Source organism: Struthio camelus, chromosome 24 (assembly GCF_040807025.1).
Source record: "Struthio camelus isolate bStrCam1 chromosome 24, bStrCam1.hap1, whole genome shotgun sequence".
Taxonomy (NCBI): Eukaryota; Metazoa; Chordata; class Aves; order Struthioniformes; family Struthionidae; genus Struthio; species Struthio camelus.
The window spans coordinates 5,251,430-5,267,204 of NC_090965.1; the positions used below are offsets into that span (position 1 = coordinate 5,251,430).

At 62.1% G+C, this 15,775-nt stretch overlaps 1 protein-coding gene across 5 annotated transcripts in view; it reads right to left on the reverse strand.

Annotated features, from left to right (window-relative positions):
• Positions 1-383: 383 nt before the first annotated feature.
• The window catches only part of SCUBE3 (signal peptide, CUB domain and EGF like domain containing 3), a 47,657-nt gene continuing 32,265 nt past the window's right edge, over positions 384-15,775 (reverse strand). For 3 of the 5 annotated variants that reach the window (XM_068918219.1, XM_068918216.1, XM_068918220.1), the window contains 17 exons: positions 15,596-15,643; positions 11,309-11,425; positions 9,310-9,432; positions 7,633-7,749; positions 6,343-6,465; positions 5,659-5,754; positions 5,439-5,531; positions 5,243-5,362; positions 5,001-5,162; positions 4,587-4,790; positions 4,346-4,507; positions 3,752-3,919; positions 3,498-3,659; positions 3,036-3,233; positions 2,372-2,524; positions 2,061-2,140; positions 403-1,742 (listed from right to left, as the gene is read on the reverse strand). In XM_068918219.1, coding sequence (XP_068774320.1) covers positions 1,593-1,742; positions 2,061-2,140; positions 2,372-2,524; positions 3,036-3,233; positions 3,498-3,659; positions 3,752-3,919; positions 4,346-4,507; positions 4,587-4,790; positions 5,001-5,162; positions 5,243-5,362; positions 5,439-5,531; positions 5,659-5,754; positions 6,343-6,465; positions 7,633-7,749; positions 9,310-9,432; positions 11,309-11,425; positions 15,596-15,643 — 2,276 coding nt within the window. In that variant the 3' untranslated portion in view covers positions 403-1,592. Of the gene's footprint in view, positions 1,743-2,060; positions 2,141-2,371; positions 2,525-3,035; positions 3,234-3,497; positions 3,660-3,751; positions 3,920-4,345; positions 4,508-4,586; positions 4,791-5,000; positions 5,163-5,242; positions 5,363-5,438; positions 5,532-5,658; positions 5,755-6,342; positions 6,466-7,632; positions 7,750-9,309; positions 9,433-11,308; positions 11,426-15,595; positions 15,644-15,775 lie in introns of all 5 variants that reach the window. The other 2 variants (XM_068918217.1, XM_068918218.1) reach the window with 2 other exon arrangements.

A 15,775-nucleotide genomic window follows, 5' to 3' on the forward strand; every position in this document is an offset into this window, starting at 1 on the left:
CCCCAATCGCGCCTGCTCACTGGCCGTGGGGCCGCCCAGGAGGGGCAGCACGAAACCACGCGGCCGAGAGCAGCGCTAGCAGCACTGGCGCAGCCCGCGGCTGAGACCGCTCAACTTTGTTGTCATAGGCTGGTGGGAAAAGGCCAAGTCACAGAGAAGGACCAGCCCAGTGGGACCTAGCACAGCCGGAGCGCATGGGATCCTCCATGGATGGACCAAGATGCCTTCAAATCGCTGCAAAAACTCAAGGCATTGCACAGAGCAACCAACCCTTCCTCCTCGAGGTGGGGGGACGCAAGCTCCTCTGCCTTTTCGACCTAACAGATGTTTCACCAGCAACAAATACCGGAAGAACAGATTCCAAGGTCTGAAAACACCATCATGCTGGTCACCATCAATCCAGGACTGGGTTTGTTTTGTTTGTTTTTTTGTTACAAACACACATTCTCATTTCTCAGGCAGGTATAAATATTGTAGTTTCTAGTAGAAAAAACTTCCCTCTAAATAATATAAAGAAGACTCAAATGATTGCACTTAATACATATGAAAAAGGTAGAAAGGAGAATATCCTAGTGCACAAACATTTACTCCTGCTCTTCACAAAGCTTGTTTTCCTGTCAACGAGTTACTCTTTGGCAGAGCTTGTAAGAAAGTCTGGTTTCTTGGCACAAGTGTTTGTAGGGGGAAAAAAAAAAAATGAACCCGGTTGAAAGTCTTTCTTGTTCATTCCATTTTCTCTCCCGTGTAGCCAGACATTGTTCTCAGAGAACGTGGTTTGGCTGTGCTTTCCTCGAAATGCAGAGTGCCAGCCCAGCTCTCTGGAGAGACGGCCGCCCGGCCACCAGAGCCACCACTGCAACCACCACTCGGTTGCCATTTGCTGTCATGCATTCTATCCTTTATCTCTTTTTTTCATATTCTTTGTCATTTTTAAATTTTTTTCAAACAAAGCATGTATTTTATTTGCCTGATCTTCTCTGCAAAGCTGTGTTGATGTTCAAGACCCACGTACTATGATAAATACGGTGTTACCTTCTGCTTTCAGGACTTCCCTCGCACGCCTCTGAGAAACAGCTCGGCCTGCCTGCAGCGACTGCCAGCCCCGGTTATAGGAAGAAAAACGAGCCCCGGCCATGTCCCATGGGTGCGGGTGGTTGTGGACGTGCTTATGGCATCTAGGAACGGAGACGGATGTGGCGTGGATGCGTAAAGGAAATGAAAGATAACATAAAGGCCAACGAAAGGGCCAGGCTGGCACCTGGCGCAACTGGCTGCACTTCAGTTTTCTAAAATGAAGAAGCTGCTTTGAAAGAGAGGACGAGTTTCCCCGGAGCAACGGTTGTCCCTGCGCTGGAAGCTCAGGCTGGGGGAGGCCAGGGCATCTCCAGCCCTGGAGGAGACACAGCCTTGCTGAGGCAGGTCCGGAGAGAGCCGGGGAGAAATCGTGTTGAGGCACCTGCGTAGCGAGACCTGGCAATCCTGTTGGTTTCCAAAGCCGAGTAGGAGGAAGGAGAAAAAATGAAATAAGAAGGAAGGGAGAAGAAAGTGTCCTTGGCTGTAGGGTGGCCCAAGAGGCAGTGGGGTGCAGAGGGCTATTTGTAAGGCCTGAGGAAGCTGGAGACTTTGGAGCGGAGGAGTTTGATGAAAGAGCGCGGCAGCATCTCCTTGTGTTTCTCTGTGTACTTGAAGTAGTTCTGGGGGTGTGCCAGCACATCGAAGAAAGCTTTGATGAGCTTCTTGTCCTACAGGGAACCAAAGTGAGAGGGTCACCCACCCACCGAGCAGCTGCGTGCCCCACGGATGCTCGGATGGGCTGAGCCGACTGACACGGACACCGCAGCACCGAGCATTTCTCCCCAGGCCCAAAGCCAGGCGCCCTCATCTCGCCCTGCTCCCACTCCAGCTAGCAGAGCAGGTGGTCACTGCGGATTTTAACCATGCAAGATCCCCGGTGCAAGTCCATAGTGAAGCAGGCAGTGGGATGGCGAGTGTGGGATATGCAAAGACCCAAGCACCGCTCCTCTGTCGGGGAGCCCAGGGCCACGTGGGGACACTCTCACCTTGAGTATTTCCTGGTGGTTCTCGGAGGCATATAGCCTGCCGTCCCGGACGATGTCCTCCACCAGCTGTTCATAGTCCTCTGCAACAATGAGAAACCAAGTCAAGGCACGAGCTGCTGGCTGCAGGGCCACCTTCCTGGACGCCAAGCCTGGTGCCCCGCAGGTGGCTGTATGCTCCCCCATGCCCTGGAGACCTGAACTGGGGTAACCTGGGTACCAAGGCAGGCGAGGAGGCAATGCCATGCTTGGATTACCTTCTCCTGAGCCCCACCAGCTGCTCCTGCGTGGACACTCTGCAGTGCCACACTCACCATCGTAGGTGACGTAGGGGATCTGGAAGCCCCGGGCACTGTTGGCCTCGCTGGTTTTGAAGTTGATCCACAGTTTCCGTGAGCGAGCCGTGAAGGCGATGGGCCTCTCATACGTCTGACACGTCTCATAGGTGGTGATGGAGGAAGGGGAGGCTGCAATGGGAACCGTGAGGGACCCCGTGACACCAGGAGTCAGCAGTGGAGGAGACTCCTGGCCACCTCCACCTCTTATTGTGTTTCAATGTTTAGGGCAAGGGGCACAAGAGGAAAACCAGGAACCTAGATAGCCCAGTGTTCAGAGAGGCTGACTCCCCTATCCCTCCTATTAGATACCAGGGACTTTGAGATTCCTCTGTTGCTCTGAACTGAACTTTTTAGCCCAAACAAGCAGTCCTGAGACCCTGAGAGGGCAGCAGCAGGAGTGCAACCCAGCTCACACATCCCTCTGGGTCCGCTGGGTACCACAGAGGGAGAGTGATGCTGACAGCAGCACAAAGGCAGCAATGCTGGTCCCCTCCCTGCCAGCCCATTTCGTATAAATGCACACAGAGCACCCAGGGACACGGGTTTTCCCCTTCACATGGAGGAGCTCTGCTCTACAGAGCCGTGTTTCTTTCCTCCCCCGGCTTCTCCCGTGAGCACCCCAAGGCGCTTGGTTACCTACAGTTTTTCCGCATGACCAAGACGTCCCCGCACTCGTCCTCGGACGGCAGGAAGATCTCCGGGACCACGATGAGGATCTTGCGCTTGGGCGGCGGGTTGATGTTCCAGGTGCATTCGACGTTGGCGGGATAATTTCCAGGGTAGTTGGGGGACTCGATGTAGCCTGTGTATTCACCCAGCTCCCCTCCGCACTGGCGGTCTGCAAAGAAGGAGAGGTCACGGAGGACCAGTCCAACTGGGAACCGGTGACATAGGCACTGGGCAGGCAGGGGTTACTGGGCAGAGCGGGAGGGCCTTGGAGCTGCTCTTTTAGCGCCGCCTGACGCTACCGCCATGCCTGCTGCAAGCATCCAAGCAGATAAGTGACCTGAAACGCTATTTTAAGGGCTTCCGAATATTTTTGAGTCAGGTCTCCGGGGGCTCTGGGACACTCATACCCCATCCTCACCCCCAGCCCACGTACTTTTGCACTGGGACACAGAGGTGGAGCCATCAAAGTCAGTGGTGGTGTTGCCAGGACAGGTGATGCAGTAGTTTTGGCGGAAGTCGGGCTGGTAGGTGCCCACGGTGCAGCGGATGCAGCGATGAACGCTTGTGTTGTAGTAGTGCCCGGGGGAGCACTGCACTGCGGGGACCGGAGAGCAAACGGCACCGTCAGCCGCCGGCCAAGGAGCAGGCGGTTCGGCTCTCCCGCGGCAGCGGCTGGCTTGGACCTACCTTTGGTGTCGCAGTCCTGAAAGGAGAGGGCTCCCTCGTGCTTCGTGGTCAGCCCCCCGCCGCAGGGGAAGCACAGCGCCCGCCCCACCTCGGGCTGGTAGGAGCCGCGGGGACACGGCTGGCAGGGCTTGAAGCCGTCGGCGGAGTGCTGGCCGGGGGGACACTGACCTGCGGGTGTCGAGCGCAGAGACGCCTTGCTCAGTCCCAGCCCGAGGGCGCCCCAGGCTCCCCTGGAGCAGGGTGGCCCCGTGCCCAGCTCCTCTCCCCTCCGTCCTCAGGAGCGCTGGCGAGCCGTTCCCTTCCTGTAGCCTCATCTAAGTGGTTTTACCCTGAGAAACCCAGTCCCAGCTGTCTTGCAGCTGATGGCAAGGCCTCATTTATCCCTTTAGGGATGGGAGCGCAAAAGGGCAACCTCCGGGGGTGTTGGTGGGGGCTTTTCCCTTGATGCCACCCGAGCTCTTCTGGACAGGGACCCACGGCCGAGCTTTGATGTGGACATGCCGCAGAGCAAGGCATGGACCTCAGCAGGAGCTGATGTGGGGCCAGAGCATCCCTCCCATGTCCCCCGCCCCCGGCCCGTCCTCGGCCCGGTACCGGTGCAGCCCGTGATGTTGGTGGCTCCCACTGGGCCAAAAGCGTCGCTCCGGGGACACAGGTCGCACGAGAGCTGGCCTTCCTTCTCCTGGTAGGTGCCGGGCGGGCAGGGGACGCACTGCTCCGTCTGGCCGTGGTAATACGTGCCCTGCGAGCAGCTAACTGAGAGAGAGGCGGAGATGTGGGCGGCGGGCGGATGGACGGGCCCGGGCCCCGCGCGCGCCCCGCCGCGGTCCCTTACCACACTTGGTGCCCAGGCGCTGCTGGCCCGGCCCGCAGCTCTCCTGCCGCTCGGGCGCCACGCTCAGCTTCCTCGCCACCTCGTACTCCATGCCCGCGAAGCGCAGGAGGAAGCGCTCCTGGTTTATCGACTTCTTCAGGGCTTTGATGGCCGACTTGAGCTTCTTCTCCACCTTCTGCCGCAGGCACTGGAGGTTGCAGCTGGCTGGCAACGCGGGAGGAAAACGGGGGCCGTTAACAGAGGCAGGGACCGAATCGGACCGCAACCGTCCTCCGAGCGCCCCATCTTCCTGCGCTTGCCATCGCCGTCCGGCGCATCCCACCCCGGGCAGGACGACGACCCGGCTTGGCTCCCTGGGGACACCGCGGCGCCTGTCCCCATCCGGTGCCCGCTTCTCTGCGCCGCCGTGCCCACCTGTGATCTCCTCCGGCTGGATCTCCGCCTCGAACTCCAGCGTGATGCGTGTCACCTCCTTGCCGGCGGAGTTGCGGGCCCGGCGGCCCTTGCCCTTCTTGGAGGAGTCGCACTTGAGGTTGACGAAGGCCACCTGGCAGTCGGAGCAGGGGGCCGCGCCGCCTGGACACGGCACGGGGAGGCGGCGCTGAGCACCCCAGCCCGGCGGCGCCCGGCCCCGCTCCCCGCCGGCCCTCCCTCACCTTGCGCCGCCGCCGCCTTGCCGGCCTCTTCCTGCTTCCCCTTGGCCCGCGGGTGCAGGTGGCATTTGGCGTCCTTGATCTTGAAGGAAGCCTTCTGCTTGATTGGCGCGGCGGCAGCCTCTAAAGGACGAGGCGAGCGCTGAAGGCGGCGGGCCCGGCGCCGGCCGCGGCCGCCCGCCCGGCGCTGCCCACTTACCCGCGCACTGCTGGCTGCCGTTGCCGGCTCTGTGCTGGGCGCCGGGGCGCGGGACCGGCGTCCCGCAGCTCACCGTGTAGCTGCTGTCCGACTCTGCGGGGCGAGGAGGAGCCGAGCTGAGCCACCGGCCCCCGCTCCTCGCCCCACCGACGGAGTCTCCCCGTCGGGGAAAGCGGGAGCCCCGGCCGGCGGCGGCGGCTTCGGCCCGCGGCGCCCGTACCTGGCAGGAAGCGGGCCTTGGAGGCGCAGGTGAGGGCGCAGCTGTCCTTCTTGCCCGTCTTGTTGCAGGTGAGGGTGGCCCGCGGTGGCACCGAACCTGGCGGGCGTTGCACCAGCAATGAGGGACAAGCGCCGGCTGGCAGTGACGCCCCGGTGGGACCCCTCGCGCCTTCCCTCCCCAAGCCGAGCAGGGCCGCGGAGGAGGAGAACGGGGTGCTGGGCCCCCGGCTGGCTTCCCAGCCCCCCCTTGGCGATGTGACTGCTGGGATTTGGGGGGGGGGGGTGGAAAAAGAGCTGGATTCGGCTCTAACGCCGATGCAGCAGGGTCAGGGCACGCCAGAGCGCGGCTGGGGCCACCAAAGCTGCTCCGTTAGGGGCGCTTGCTAGTGCAAAGACACACGTTCAGCCCCAAGCACGGCTTAAAAAGCAACAGGATGACCCAGGGTGGAGAGAGCAGGCAACGCACGCGAGCCAGATGGTGGATGCCCAGACAAAAAACCAGCCGGTAGCAGCCCCGGAGGGTCCGGGACGCCCCAAAGCCCCCCACTCCACCAGTTCCCCCGCGGGAACCGCCCCGGCCCAGCCCAGCCGCAGGCCACCCCGGCTCGTCCCTCCGGCTGGGAGACGTCCGCTCCGTGCCCGAGCGGCCCCGGCCGACAGCGGCAGCCCACCCTGCCCAAAATACCTATGCAGTCCTTCTTGTTCCAGTGCAGCTTGCAGCCGGCGGGACAGGTACACTGGTAGCTGCCGGGCGCGTTGATGCAGCCGAATTTGCAGCCGCCGCGGTTGATGCTGCACTCGTCGATGTCTGCGGGCAACAAGGCGAGATGCGATGGGGGAGCAGTGCCGCACGAGAGGGGCTGCTTCCAGCTGCCGCGGCACCAATTCACTGCAGCATCTCGGCTGCGTCGTTTTGGAGCGACACGTTTGGATAGTTCAGGCCCGCGTGGATAAGGGCAGGAGACAGGGGACATGCAGGCCGGCGGGGTGCTTTCCGCCGTGCCGCGTGGGAACCGCGTCCCAGCCGGCAGGGGGGAGCATCCCGGCCCTGGCGCAGAGGGAAACGCCGACTCCTGGTGTCCCCGGGGGCCGGGGGACGGCGAAGGGTGCAGCCCACCCAGGCTGCGAGCGGCGGGGGGTGGCAGGCAGCGCCGACATGGAAGCACTTAGCAGCCGAATTCAAAAGGCAGCTGCGTGGCAGCCCCAGCCCCCTCTCGCCCTTCCGCGGCGAGGCCCCGGCTGCCCGGGGAAACATCCCTGTCCAGCTCCCCGCCGTGCTGGGGATGCATCAGCAGCCAGCAACCCCTCCGCTGCGGGGAAGCCCTCTGTCCCGGGGAGGTCTGTTCCCATTGCAACCCCCCGAGAGCATCCCCGCGGGAACCGGCCCGGCTGGGGGAGCCGGATCGGCTCGCGCCGGCTGCGTGTTTCGGGAGTGGGTGCGTGCAACACAAGCAGGGGCGCTCGCCCTCGCCGTCCCGCTGCGGCTCAGCTCGCGCGCAGCCGGCCAGGTAGCGCGGGGCGTCGGGAGCTGCCTGCCGTGCCGCCCTCCGCCCGGGGCTGCCGGCGCCGTGGCTCGCTCCAGCGGCCCCGCGGCCCGGGGTGCAGCACGCCCCCGCCCCGGGCCGCGATCTGCCTTGGGAAACTTCAATCAGACCCTTTTGATGTTCCCCTTCCCACCCCGGCCCAGCTCCCTGCCAAAAACGCCGAGGGTTTCTCCTTCTCTCCCTCCGCAGACAAGTCGCAAATTGTTCCTGTCGCTGCGTTTGAAGTTGCAGACGCCCGCGTCTGGCTCCGCGAGCCCACCCGGCCTGGCCCCGGCTCCAGGCGGCCGGCGGGACGTGGGACAACCGCCGCCAGCCAACCCTCCCTCCCGCGCCCCTCTGCATCCGTTCGGGTGCCCACGGGGCGCCGCGGGAGATGCCGCGCGCCGGCTCTCGCCCAGCGCCGGACGGAGCCCGGCTGCCCCCGGCCCTACCTCCGCAGTGGGTGAGCCCGTACAGCGTGTAGCCCTTGTTGCAGAGGCACTGGAAGCTCCCGGGCGTGTTGATGCAGAGGTGGTCGCAGGTCCGGTCAAAGGAGCACTCGTCGATGTCTGCCGGGGAGGCGAAGGCGCCCGGGTGAGGGCTGGCTCGGCGCGGGGGGCAGCCCCCCGGGATGCCCAGCTGCCCCCTTCCCTCCTGCCCCCGCTCCGGCGTGGCCGAGGGGGCCCCGGTGCCCTGGGATGCTGCGCTGCACCCCGCTCCGCTGCAACCGAGCTCCCTCCTCGCCGGGACCCTCCGCGCTGGCGTCCCCCGCGGCTGCTCGGCAAGGCAAACTGGGCCAAACTGGGCCCTGGGCACGGGGCGAGGGCCGCCGGGGCGGAGGGATGCTGCGCCGGCAGGTCGGGCCGCGGCCGGGTGCCGTGTCCCGCGGGGCAGGGCGGCCCCGGCTGGGCGGCTGAACCCGGCCCGGCGGGTTTCAGCATCGTTGCGTTGGCTTCATTAACTTAATTGCCACGATCGCGTCAAACTTCCAAGCACGCCGAAGCTGGATGGAGATGAAAGAGGTCGGAGCCCCGGAGCGCGCCAGCCCCCCTCTTTCCTCGGCTCCCCCCCCGGGGGGGGGGTGGTGCAACACCTGCATGCGCTCGCACCCGCCGGCCCGGCCGCCGACACGGGCTGCGGGGGGAAGGCGGCCCCAGGCTCCCTCCCGGATGTCAGCAGAAGGAGAGAAAGCTGGAAAGGGGCAGCCCAGGCGAGCAGAGAGCCCAAGCGTCCTGGCTGGCTACCCGAGCGGGCCACGCACGCCTCCTCCCTTCCCTGCCCTCCGACAGCTCAGCTGCATGGGGGGAAAGGAGGAAGAGCGACGAGAGGATGAAACCCTTGGAAAAGCCACAAAATCCTCGCTGGCCCACAGAGGAAACACCCTGTTCCAAAGCACGGCCTGGCCCGGAGCGTGCCGCAGGGCGGCTGGCGATGGGAAGCTTCCCGGGAAAGGGAGAGACAAGGCAAGACACGTCCTGCTGCTCTTCCCATCGCTGATCCCAGGAAAGCTGCCTCTCCCGAGGAGCACGGCCCCCTCCGAGAAGGAAATTGCTGCTGCCTAAGCGGAGGTGCTTTCCCACAGAGCTAAGGTCACGCTGTTGCTTTTGGCTCTAGCGAAAGCTTTGTGCAATAAAGCAGAGCGCTTTGGGGAGAGCCGCGACGTGCCAGCGCCAACGCGAAGCCGGGAGGGAGGTAATTCAAGGGGCTCAGAAGCGGCGCTTGCAGCGGCACGCCGGCGCGCGGCCCGCTCTGCGATCGTCTGAGACCCGAGGGAGGCCCATTCCACCTGGCAATTCCGCCATCCAGATAATTGACGGCTTAACTCTGCCGCGAGAAGATCCCAGAAATCCCCCCGCGACTGGGAGCAGGGCTGGGACGGCAGCCCAACTATGCAGATCAAAGAGATAAGCCCCAGACCAGGACCCACATCCAGCACTAATCCCCAAAAGGATATGCTGCACCGAGAAGCGGTCCAGAGAAAAGCAAGGAGCAGTGACTAAGCAGCCTAGCATTCCTCCGCCGCTGGAAAAGGGACAACCGGGGAGGTCTGAAAAACGCGTGGCCTGGAAGAGGGAGAAGGCAACGGCCGCACACCCGCGCCACGTCCCCGGGTCCCGCCGCCCCGTTACCTTGGCAGTTCCTCTCGTTGATGAGCAGTTTATAGCCCTTCTTGCAGCTGCACTCGAAGCTGCCCACCGTGTTCCTGCAGATGTGGTCGCAGCCGCCGTTGTTGAGCCGGCACTCGTCAATGTCTGCGGGGACGCGAACACGAGACACCCATCATGCGCCGTGCCAGCCACCGGCCACGGCCACTCACGGGGCGCGAGCTGGGGGGAGATGCTCGTCCAGGAAGGTGCCCGGTGGGGTCCTCCAAAGAGGTCCGAGGTGTCCCTCTGGACGAGGTCTCCACCACGAGCCGGGAAACGGAGGAAACTGCCTGGACCCTGAACGTGGATCATGGACACCGGTGGGAACGGGGACCGATGCACGACACCAGCCGGCTCTGTAGCACGGGGGAACGCCGGGACTCCTGGGTTTACTTCATTCCTGCAGGTCCCAGCCTCTCCCCAAAGCGATACCGTGATCACACGCCACCTCCGAGGGAGCGGAGGAGGGCTGGGTATCTGCAAAAAGCTTCATGGCCCGGAGGGAGCAGCATATCAGATAGGAGATTTTGCAGAGTCACAAGTCTGGGTGAGGGCTGCTACTAGGCCCTTGGGGACCAGGAGTGCTAGGAAAAAAAGAGTAATCCAGGAGGGGAAAACCACCTCCTTCAACGGCAGCAGCTCTGCAGAATAAACACTTTTCCAACCTCATCTCTTTGCTTGCAATTTTTTTCTTGCCATAAACACAGCTAAAACAACGATGCCTGAGAGAGTCCTGAGAACCTGGAAAGAGGTTGGCTGAGATTTCTTTTTATTTTTTCCTACTAATCAAAAACTTTACTGCTAGGAAATGACCTGTGAAATGGAAGGAGCCCAGGAAGAGGCAGCCGTTTTCCCGAGCCACCCCCGTTCCCCCGCTGCCAGCGCCGGGGCGACAGCTGGGGCTCTCTGCGGCTTTCTTTTTATTATCGCGAGGGAACTAGCTGTAAAACAACTCGCAATTGTAATAAAACCCCAGACACAGGGGATATGGCTCGGGGTTATTGCGCTTTCCTGGAAACGGCAGAATCAGAGGGGCGGCATGCTCTGAAAAAAATAATAACGGGGCAGGGGGGCTCTGGAATCAGTCAGGCAGGTAGACAGCTTTCAGCGGGCCGAGGCTTTCCTTTCAACCGGGGTCAAGTTCCCCAAGCTGCCAAAAGACAAAACGCAGGCGCCGTCCGCCCCTGGGATCTCGCTTCCCGCCCTGCAGCCCCAGGAGCTGGCTGGCTCAGGGATGTCCCCTTGGATGCGCGGCTCCCCAAATTCCTGTGTGCGTGTGTTAGGGGTCTTTCTCCCTTGCATATGCACATGCACGCGGACGGGAACATGCACACGCATGCGGGCGTCATGCCAAATTTCTGGTGGGCTAAGCGTGGCGCTTGGCCATAACTGGCCAGCTCAGCTGTCCTGGGGTTTTGGCCAGTTTTGGCTCGCTACAGAAGGACACGCGTGCCTCGAATTCCCTGGTGAAGGGACCCACCCTCTAATTTAACACACGTGACCACAGGTCCCAAAAGCACCCCTGGGCTCCCGTGCCTGCAGCTGATCCCTGATCTCCAGACGGGGATCCAGATGCAACCGCCAAGCAAGGCAAACGCCATGGCAGCACCAAGCCCAGCTGCAACCGAGCCTCCTGGCAGGGTGCCGTGGCCACAAGTGACGTTAGAGGGTCGGAGGCATCCCAAGTCCCTTCTCCCTTGAGCCATGGTCTAAGGCGACCTGCCCAACAGCATCAACAAATTTCCCAGTGGGAACGTCTCAGCCACCGGCTCCCTCGCGGGCACACCACTGCAAACCACAGCCTGGCGCTGCCCTCGAGCTGGCGGAGAGCCACAACCGCGACAAATCCCATGGGCCCTCGGCACATCCAGAGCCCCCTGGACTCCCGGTTGCACCTGAGATGTCTCCAGGAGCGCCCGGCGCTGCAGACAGGCGGGGAAGCGCGGCACGGAGACGCGGCCCTCGCTCGCCGCCCGCTTACCTTTGCACGTCTTGCGGTCGGGCTGGAGCATGAAGCCCATGGGGCAGCTGCAGTGCACGCCCGTGGCCGCGTCGTGACACTTGCTGTCGCAGCCCCCGTTGTTCACGGCGCACGTCTCTGTGCGGAGAGGGGAGAGAGCGGCAGAGATGAGCGCTTCGTGCTTCCCGAGGCTGCTCCGGGGTCACCCCTGTGTCCCCCCCCACTAAACCCACCGGCTGCTCGGCAGCTGCCAGGGACAGCCCGGGGGCGCAAACCTCCCTGCTCGCAGTGCAGCTCCTATGCCACCGTCTTTGGCTTTTAATGCACGAGAAACGCCGGCGAGGATTGCCTTTATTAATAAACTTTGTGGACGCAGAGAGCAAGGGCTGGGAGGTTAAACTCAAGCACGGTCGCAGCGATGCGGCCTGACGCCTCGGGAAGGTAGGAGCGTGTCTAAGCGCAGCTGCATATTAAAGCTTTGCAATCCCATAGCGGCTTTTGCCTTCTCAAACGACACAGAAAGCGTTTGCTGCCTTCCCCGATGCCCCGCCGCCTACTTGGGCGCTGCTCGCCATGGGTTTTGGAGGTAAAGTAAGGGGGTAAGTGATTTGTCTCAGGTTTCAGACAGGGCTAAGTCAGGGAAAAGCATCTGGATCCCCATCCTAACCCCTGCGTAACCCTCCCGCTTGCAAACAAGCTGCTCTTTAATACCATTTGAATATCCTTGGCTAAAGCCAGGCAGATGGGAAAGCGGAGCGGGAATGGTCCCGGCTCTTCTATCACGAGACGCCGTACGAAAAGCTCGGGGCGGGCCGTAACGCGGGCGAAGCGCAGAGCCGCCGCCGGGGCCGATTCGGGCCGGCCGGGCTCGGAGGGGCCCCAGGGCGCCCGCAGCCAAATCCTCTCCCACGGCCAAACGCCGGCGGCGCCGGAGCCCTGGGCTGGCGCGTCCCACCGCCACGGGGCTCGCGGAGGCGAGCGAGCAGGAATTGGCTGTGCAAGTGATAAAATTATAAGGCAGCAGGCTTGAGCCTGCGGGGAGGATCGCGGACGCTCTCCCCGGGCCGTCGGACGGGAGCCGCGGGCAGCGGTCGGGGAAGGGGCACGAAGGGAGCCTGCAAGCAGCTCAGTTTCCCAACGCTCCGCGAGAAAAGCCACGAAAAAAAGAGCAGGAAAACGCTTCGACTATTTAGGGGCCTCGAACCAAACCTCAGAAGAGGCTTGTGCCTCTTGCGGAAACGGGAAGCGGCTTCCCCAGCCCCGCAGGGCGTATCCGGACGCAGGGGATCCTCGAATCGGCGCTAGCGATTTCTTGCCCCTTCGCTGCCCCCTCGTGCGCCCCGCGTCACCCGCCGGCGGGAGCCCCCGCTGCCGCTGCGCGCGCGGCCGGCCGGTCCCGCTTCACAGTCTAATTAGGGAGCCGCCTTGTAAAATTAGAACGAACACACACACAGACACACACCCAGGGGCAGCATCAGTGGAAAAAAAAAAAAAACCCAATTTAAAAAAAATGTTAATTATTTCAGCATTATCAAAGTCAGCTGTTGCTGGTAGAACTAGAAGGGACACTAATTTAAATGCAGCACTTTCAGCTTGACAGCTTCCCTGCGAGATCAATCTTCAGTTTGGGTCCTAACCGCTAGAACAATGGTTTGAAGTCCGTTAAGTTGTTCACAAAGGGTAATAAAGTATTCCTTTCAGAAGGCTGCTTGCTTGGCTAAATGAGCCATTTGGGCTTCAAGAAACCCAACATGGAAATGCCTTGAAGAAATTCCTTGGAAAGAGCAAATCCCAGGTTCTCTCGCTTTTTGCGGGAGCCACATGGGGCACAAATGACTGAAGCATCCAACCATTTGCTGCAGGGCGACAGAGCTGGGATCGTTCCGTGCTCGTCTCGCTGCTGCTATTTTTATGATGTCCCACAATACGAGAACAAAGGGGACCGTTTTCTGAAATAATAGTCAGCACAATTAAAAAAAAAAAAAGCCTAACGCCAAGGGGCGGATTTCTGCAGATACGCGGCGGGCCAGGTCCTCGTGCTGCAACGCAGCCAAGTGCCGCGCCGGGGCGAAGAGCGCGGGCGGCACCGCGTCGAGCCAGGGCACGGAAACTTTATGGCGGCCTAAGTAATTATTTAATTCCCACTTTTGTTCTGGCAGCTCACGCAGGATGAGCCGATCGAGGAGTAATTTAATAGGGTCACCGCCGAGATGCAACGAGGCACTCGAAGCTAAGGCTGCTTTCTTCATTACCAAGAAACAGCAGCCGAAGCGGCTCCACCTGGGAGAAAGGGGTCTGGGCTTTCAAAGGAGCACAGCCACCGAATTGCACCAACTTCCCGTGCTCGCAGCAGCCCCCAGCCCTGGGACACCCTTCTCCGCCCCCAGCCCCTGATGCCCTTTGCCACCTTCAGGGATTTCAGCCAAGATGTAAAGCAAGCTGTCGTTGCGCCCACTGAGGGCTGTCGCGGGGGGCAAAGCGAGCCCCCGCAGCCCCCTGCCCGCACACGCTCCTGCTGCGTCTCCACCTGCCCAGCACCAGCAGTCACGGAGCAATTCCAGTCCTACAGCACTGATTGCATGGTGAAAGCCAGGGTAGCTGGGGGCGAGCTGGCTCCCCGGCACGTCCCACATCTCCCGCTCCGGCAACAGCACCCCCGGGTGTCCTCGGCAGCACAGCAGGAGCTGGAGCAGCCCCACTGCCTGAGCACAAGCCTGCAGCCAGGCTTTGTAGAGCCTGCCCTCCCAAAGCAGCAATCAGCCTGCTGATTGCTGCCTCCTGATTGCAAAGCTCTCCAGCACCGCAGCCCTCGTGGCAGGTCTGTAAATCCCTGAGCACAACCAAAAACACCAGGGAGTGGTCCCAAATGCTCGCAGCGCTCCTGGAGCTGGTGGGGCCAGGCCTGGTTTTCCCGCGGCACTGAGCAGTTGTGTCTCTTCCCGAACACACTGGGAGTTTGCATGTACCCAGCACGTCCAAAAACAAGATTCCCAAGAGCGGGCAAGTCGCTGCACCTTCAAACTGCTTCAGTTTCCTTGCTGTCGGAGTGGAGTTACCTACCGTGGTGCAGGGCTTAGAGAGCTGCGGGTGCAGCAGCAAGGAAATCCTCAGGGAAGCAGCAGAGGTGCCAATCCCCAAAAAAGGCCATTTTATCTCCAAGCTGGGTACCTCTCTAGTGCAGTTAGCAATGGTGCTGTGCCCCACGCTGGGATGCCCTGGCCCCCCAAAAGGCCCCTGTCTGCACCTGGAGCTGCGGCAGGGGGAGGCTGGGCGCTGGGAGGAGGCAACTTTGCACCCGCCGCCGGGAGCGGGTGTGGGAATTTGCACCGGCAGTACTGAGCAGGGCCGGCTGCAAAGCCCAAGGAGCTGCCACCAGCTCGTGAGGACCTTGGGTGGCTCCCAGGGACCTGGGGAAGGGACACGGGTGGTGTCGCGGGTCCTGGCAACTGCTCATCTGCGTGCACAGTGAGAGGCAAAGCTGCTTCGGGACGTTCGGTACTCATAACTCGGCAAACTGCCCTAAAGCAGACACCTGCCGAGACGCCAGGAGGGGAGGGAGAGGGGCAGAGAGAGGCGGAAGAACAGAGAAGGAGGAAGAAGAGGTCTCCGGGAGAGGTGTCCCCAAGCAGAAAGCACAAGAGTGCTGGGGTCGATCGAGCTGAGATGGCCGGGAAGAGGCTGCCCGGCTCGAGGGATGTCGGGGGCCCCGCTGGCAAAGCGGTTCCCGCACCCCATCGGGACGGGATCCCCACACCGGGGGGAAGGTGGCCCCATCCTGGGAAAATCTCCCTTCTGCTGCTCGGGACGCAGCTGGCAGATCTTCAGACGAACAGAAGACCAGAAAGCTACAGCTGGACATCATCTCGGGGAGAGACCCGCGGCGGCTCAGCCTTCCCTGCCTGCAAAGGCTCCCGCGTGGCGCCCGGCTCGCAGGCGCCCCGGTGCTCCGGCCCGAGCACCCCCCGTCATCGCCGAAAACGGCTCGTAGCTCCCGGCAGGCGGCTTTTCCGCCTTCCTCGAGCTGGGGGAAGAAAACTTGCCGTTGCCTTAACGCCCCCGGGGCCGGACCAGCAAAAGCGCCGCGAGCGCCCCGTGCCATGCAAGCGCGGCGCGGGAAAGCCCTGCCTCTCCGAGCATCGGCGGCGGAGGCGGTGAGGGTGCCCTGCTGGGGCAGCGGCAGCGCCCGGCGCGTGCAAAGCGAGGCATGCGGTTAGTCGGCCCGCTCAGCCCCCCATGCTCATCTCGAGGCGAGAGACCCTCTACGGGTTAGACCCCCTCCGAAGAGATAGAGAGAACAAAAATATTTACCATTAGAAAACGTCTCAAGGATAACGTGTTGCTGGAAGTGTCTCTCCCCTGTTTGACATTATAAAAAAGCGATTTAGAAACGGTGTCCAGCAAGGAGCTCGTTTGGCGTCGCAAATCGGCGATTTTTGACTCCTCTGCTGCTCACGTCTGGTGGAGACCGTCCCTCGCCTCTCCCCCCGG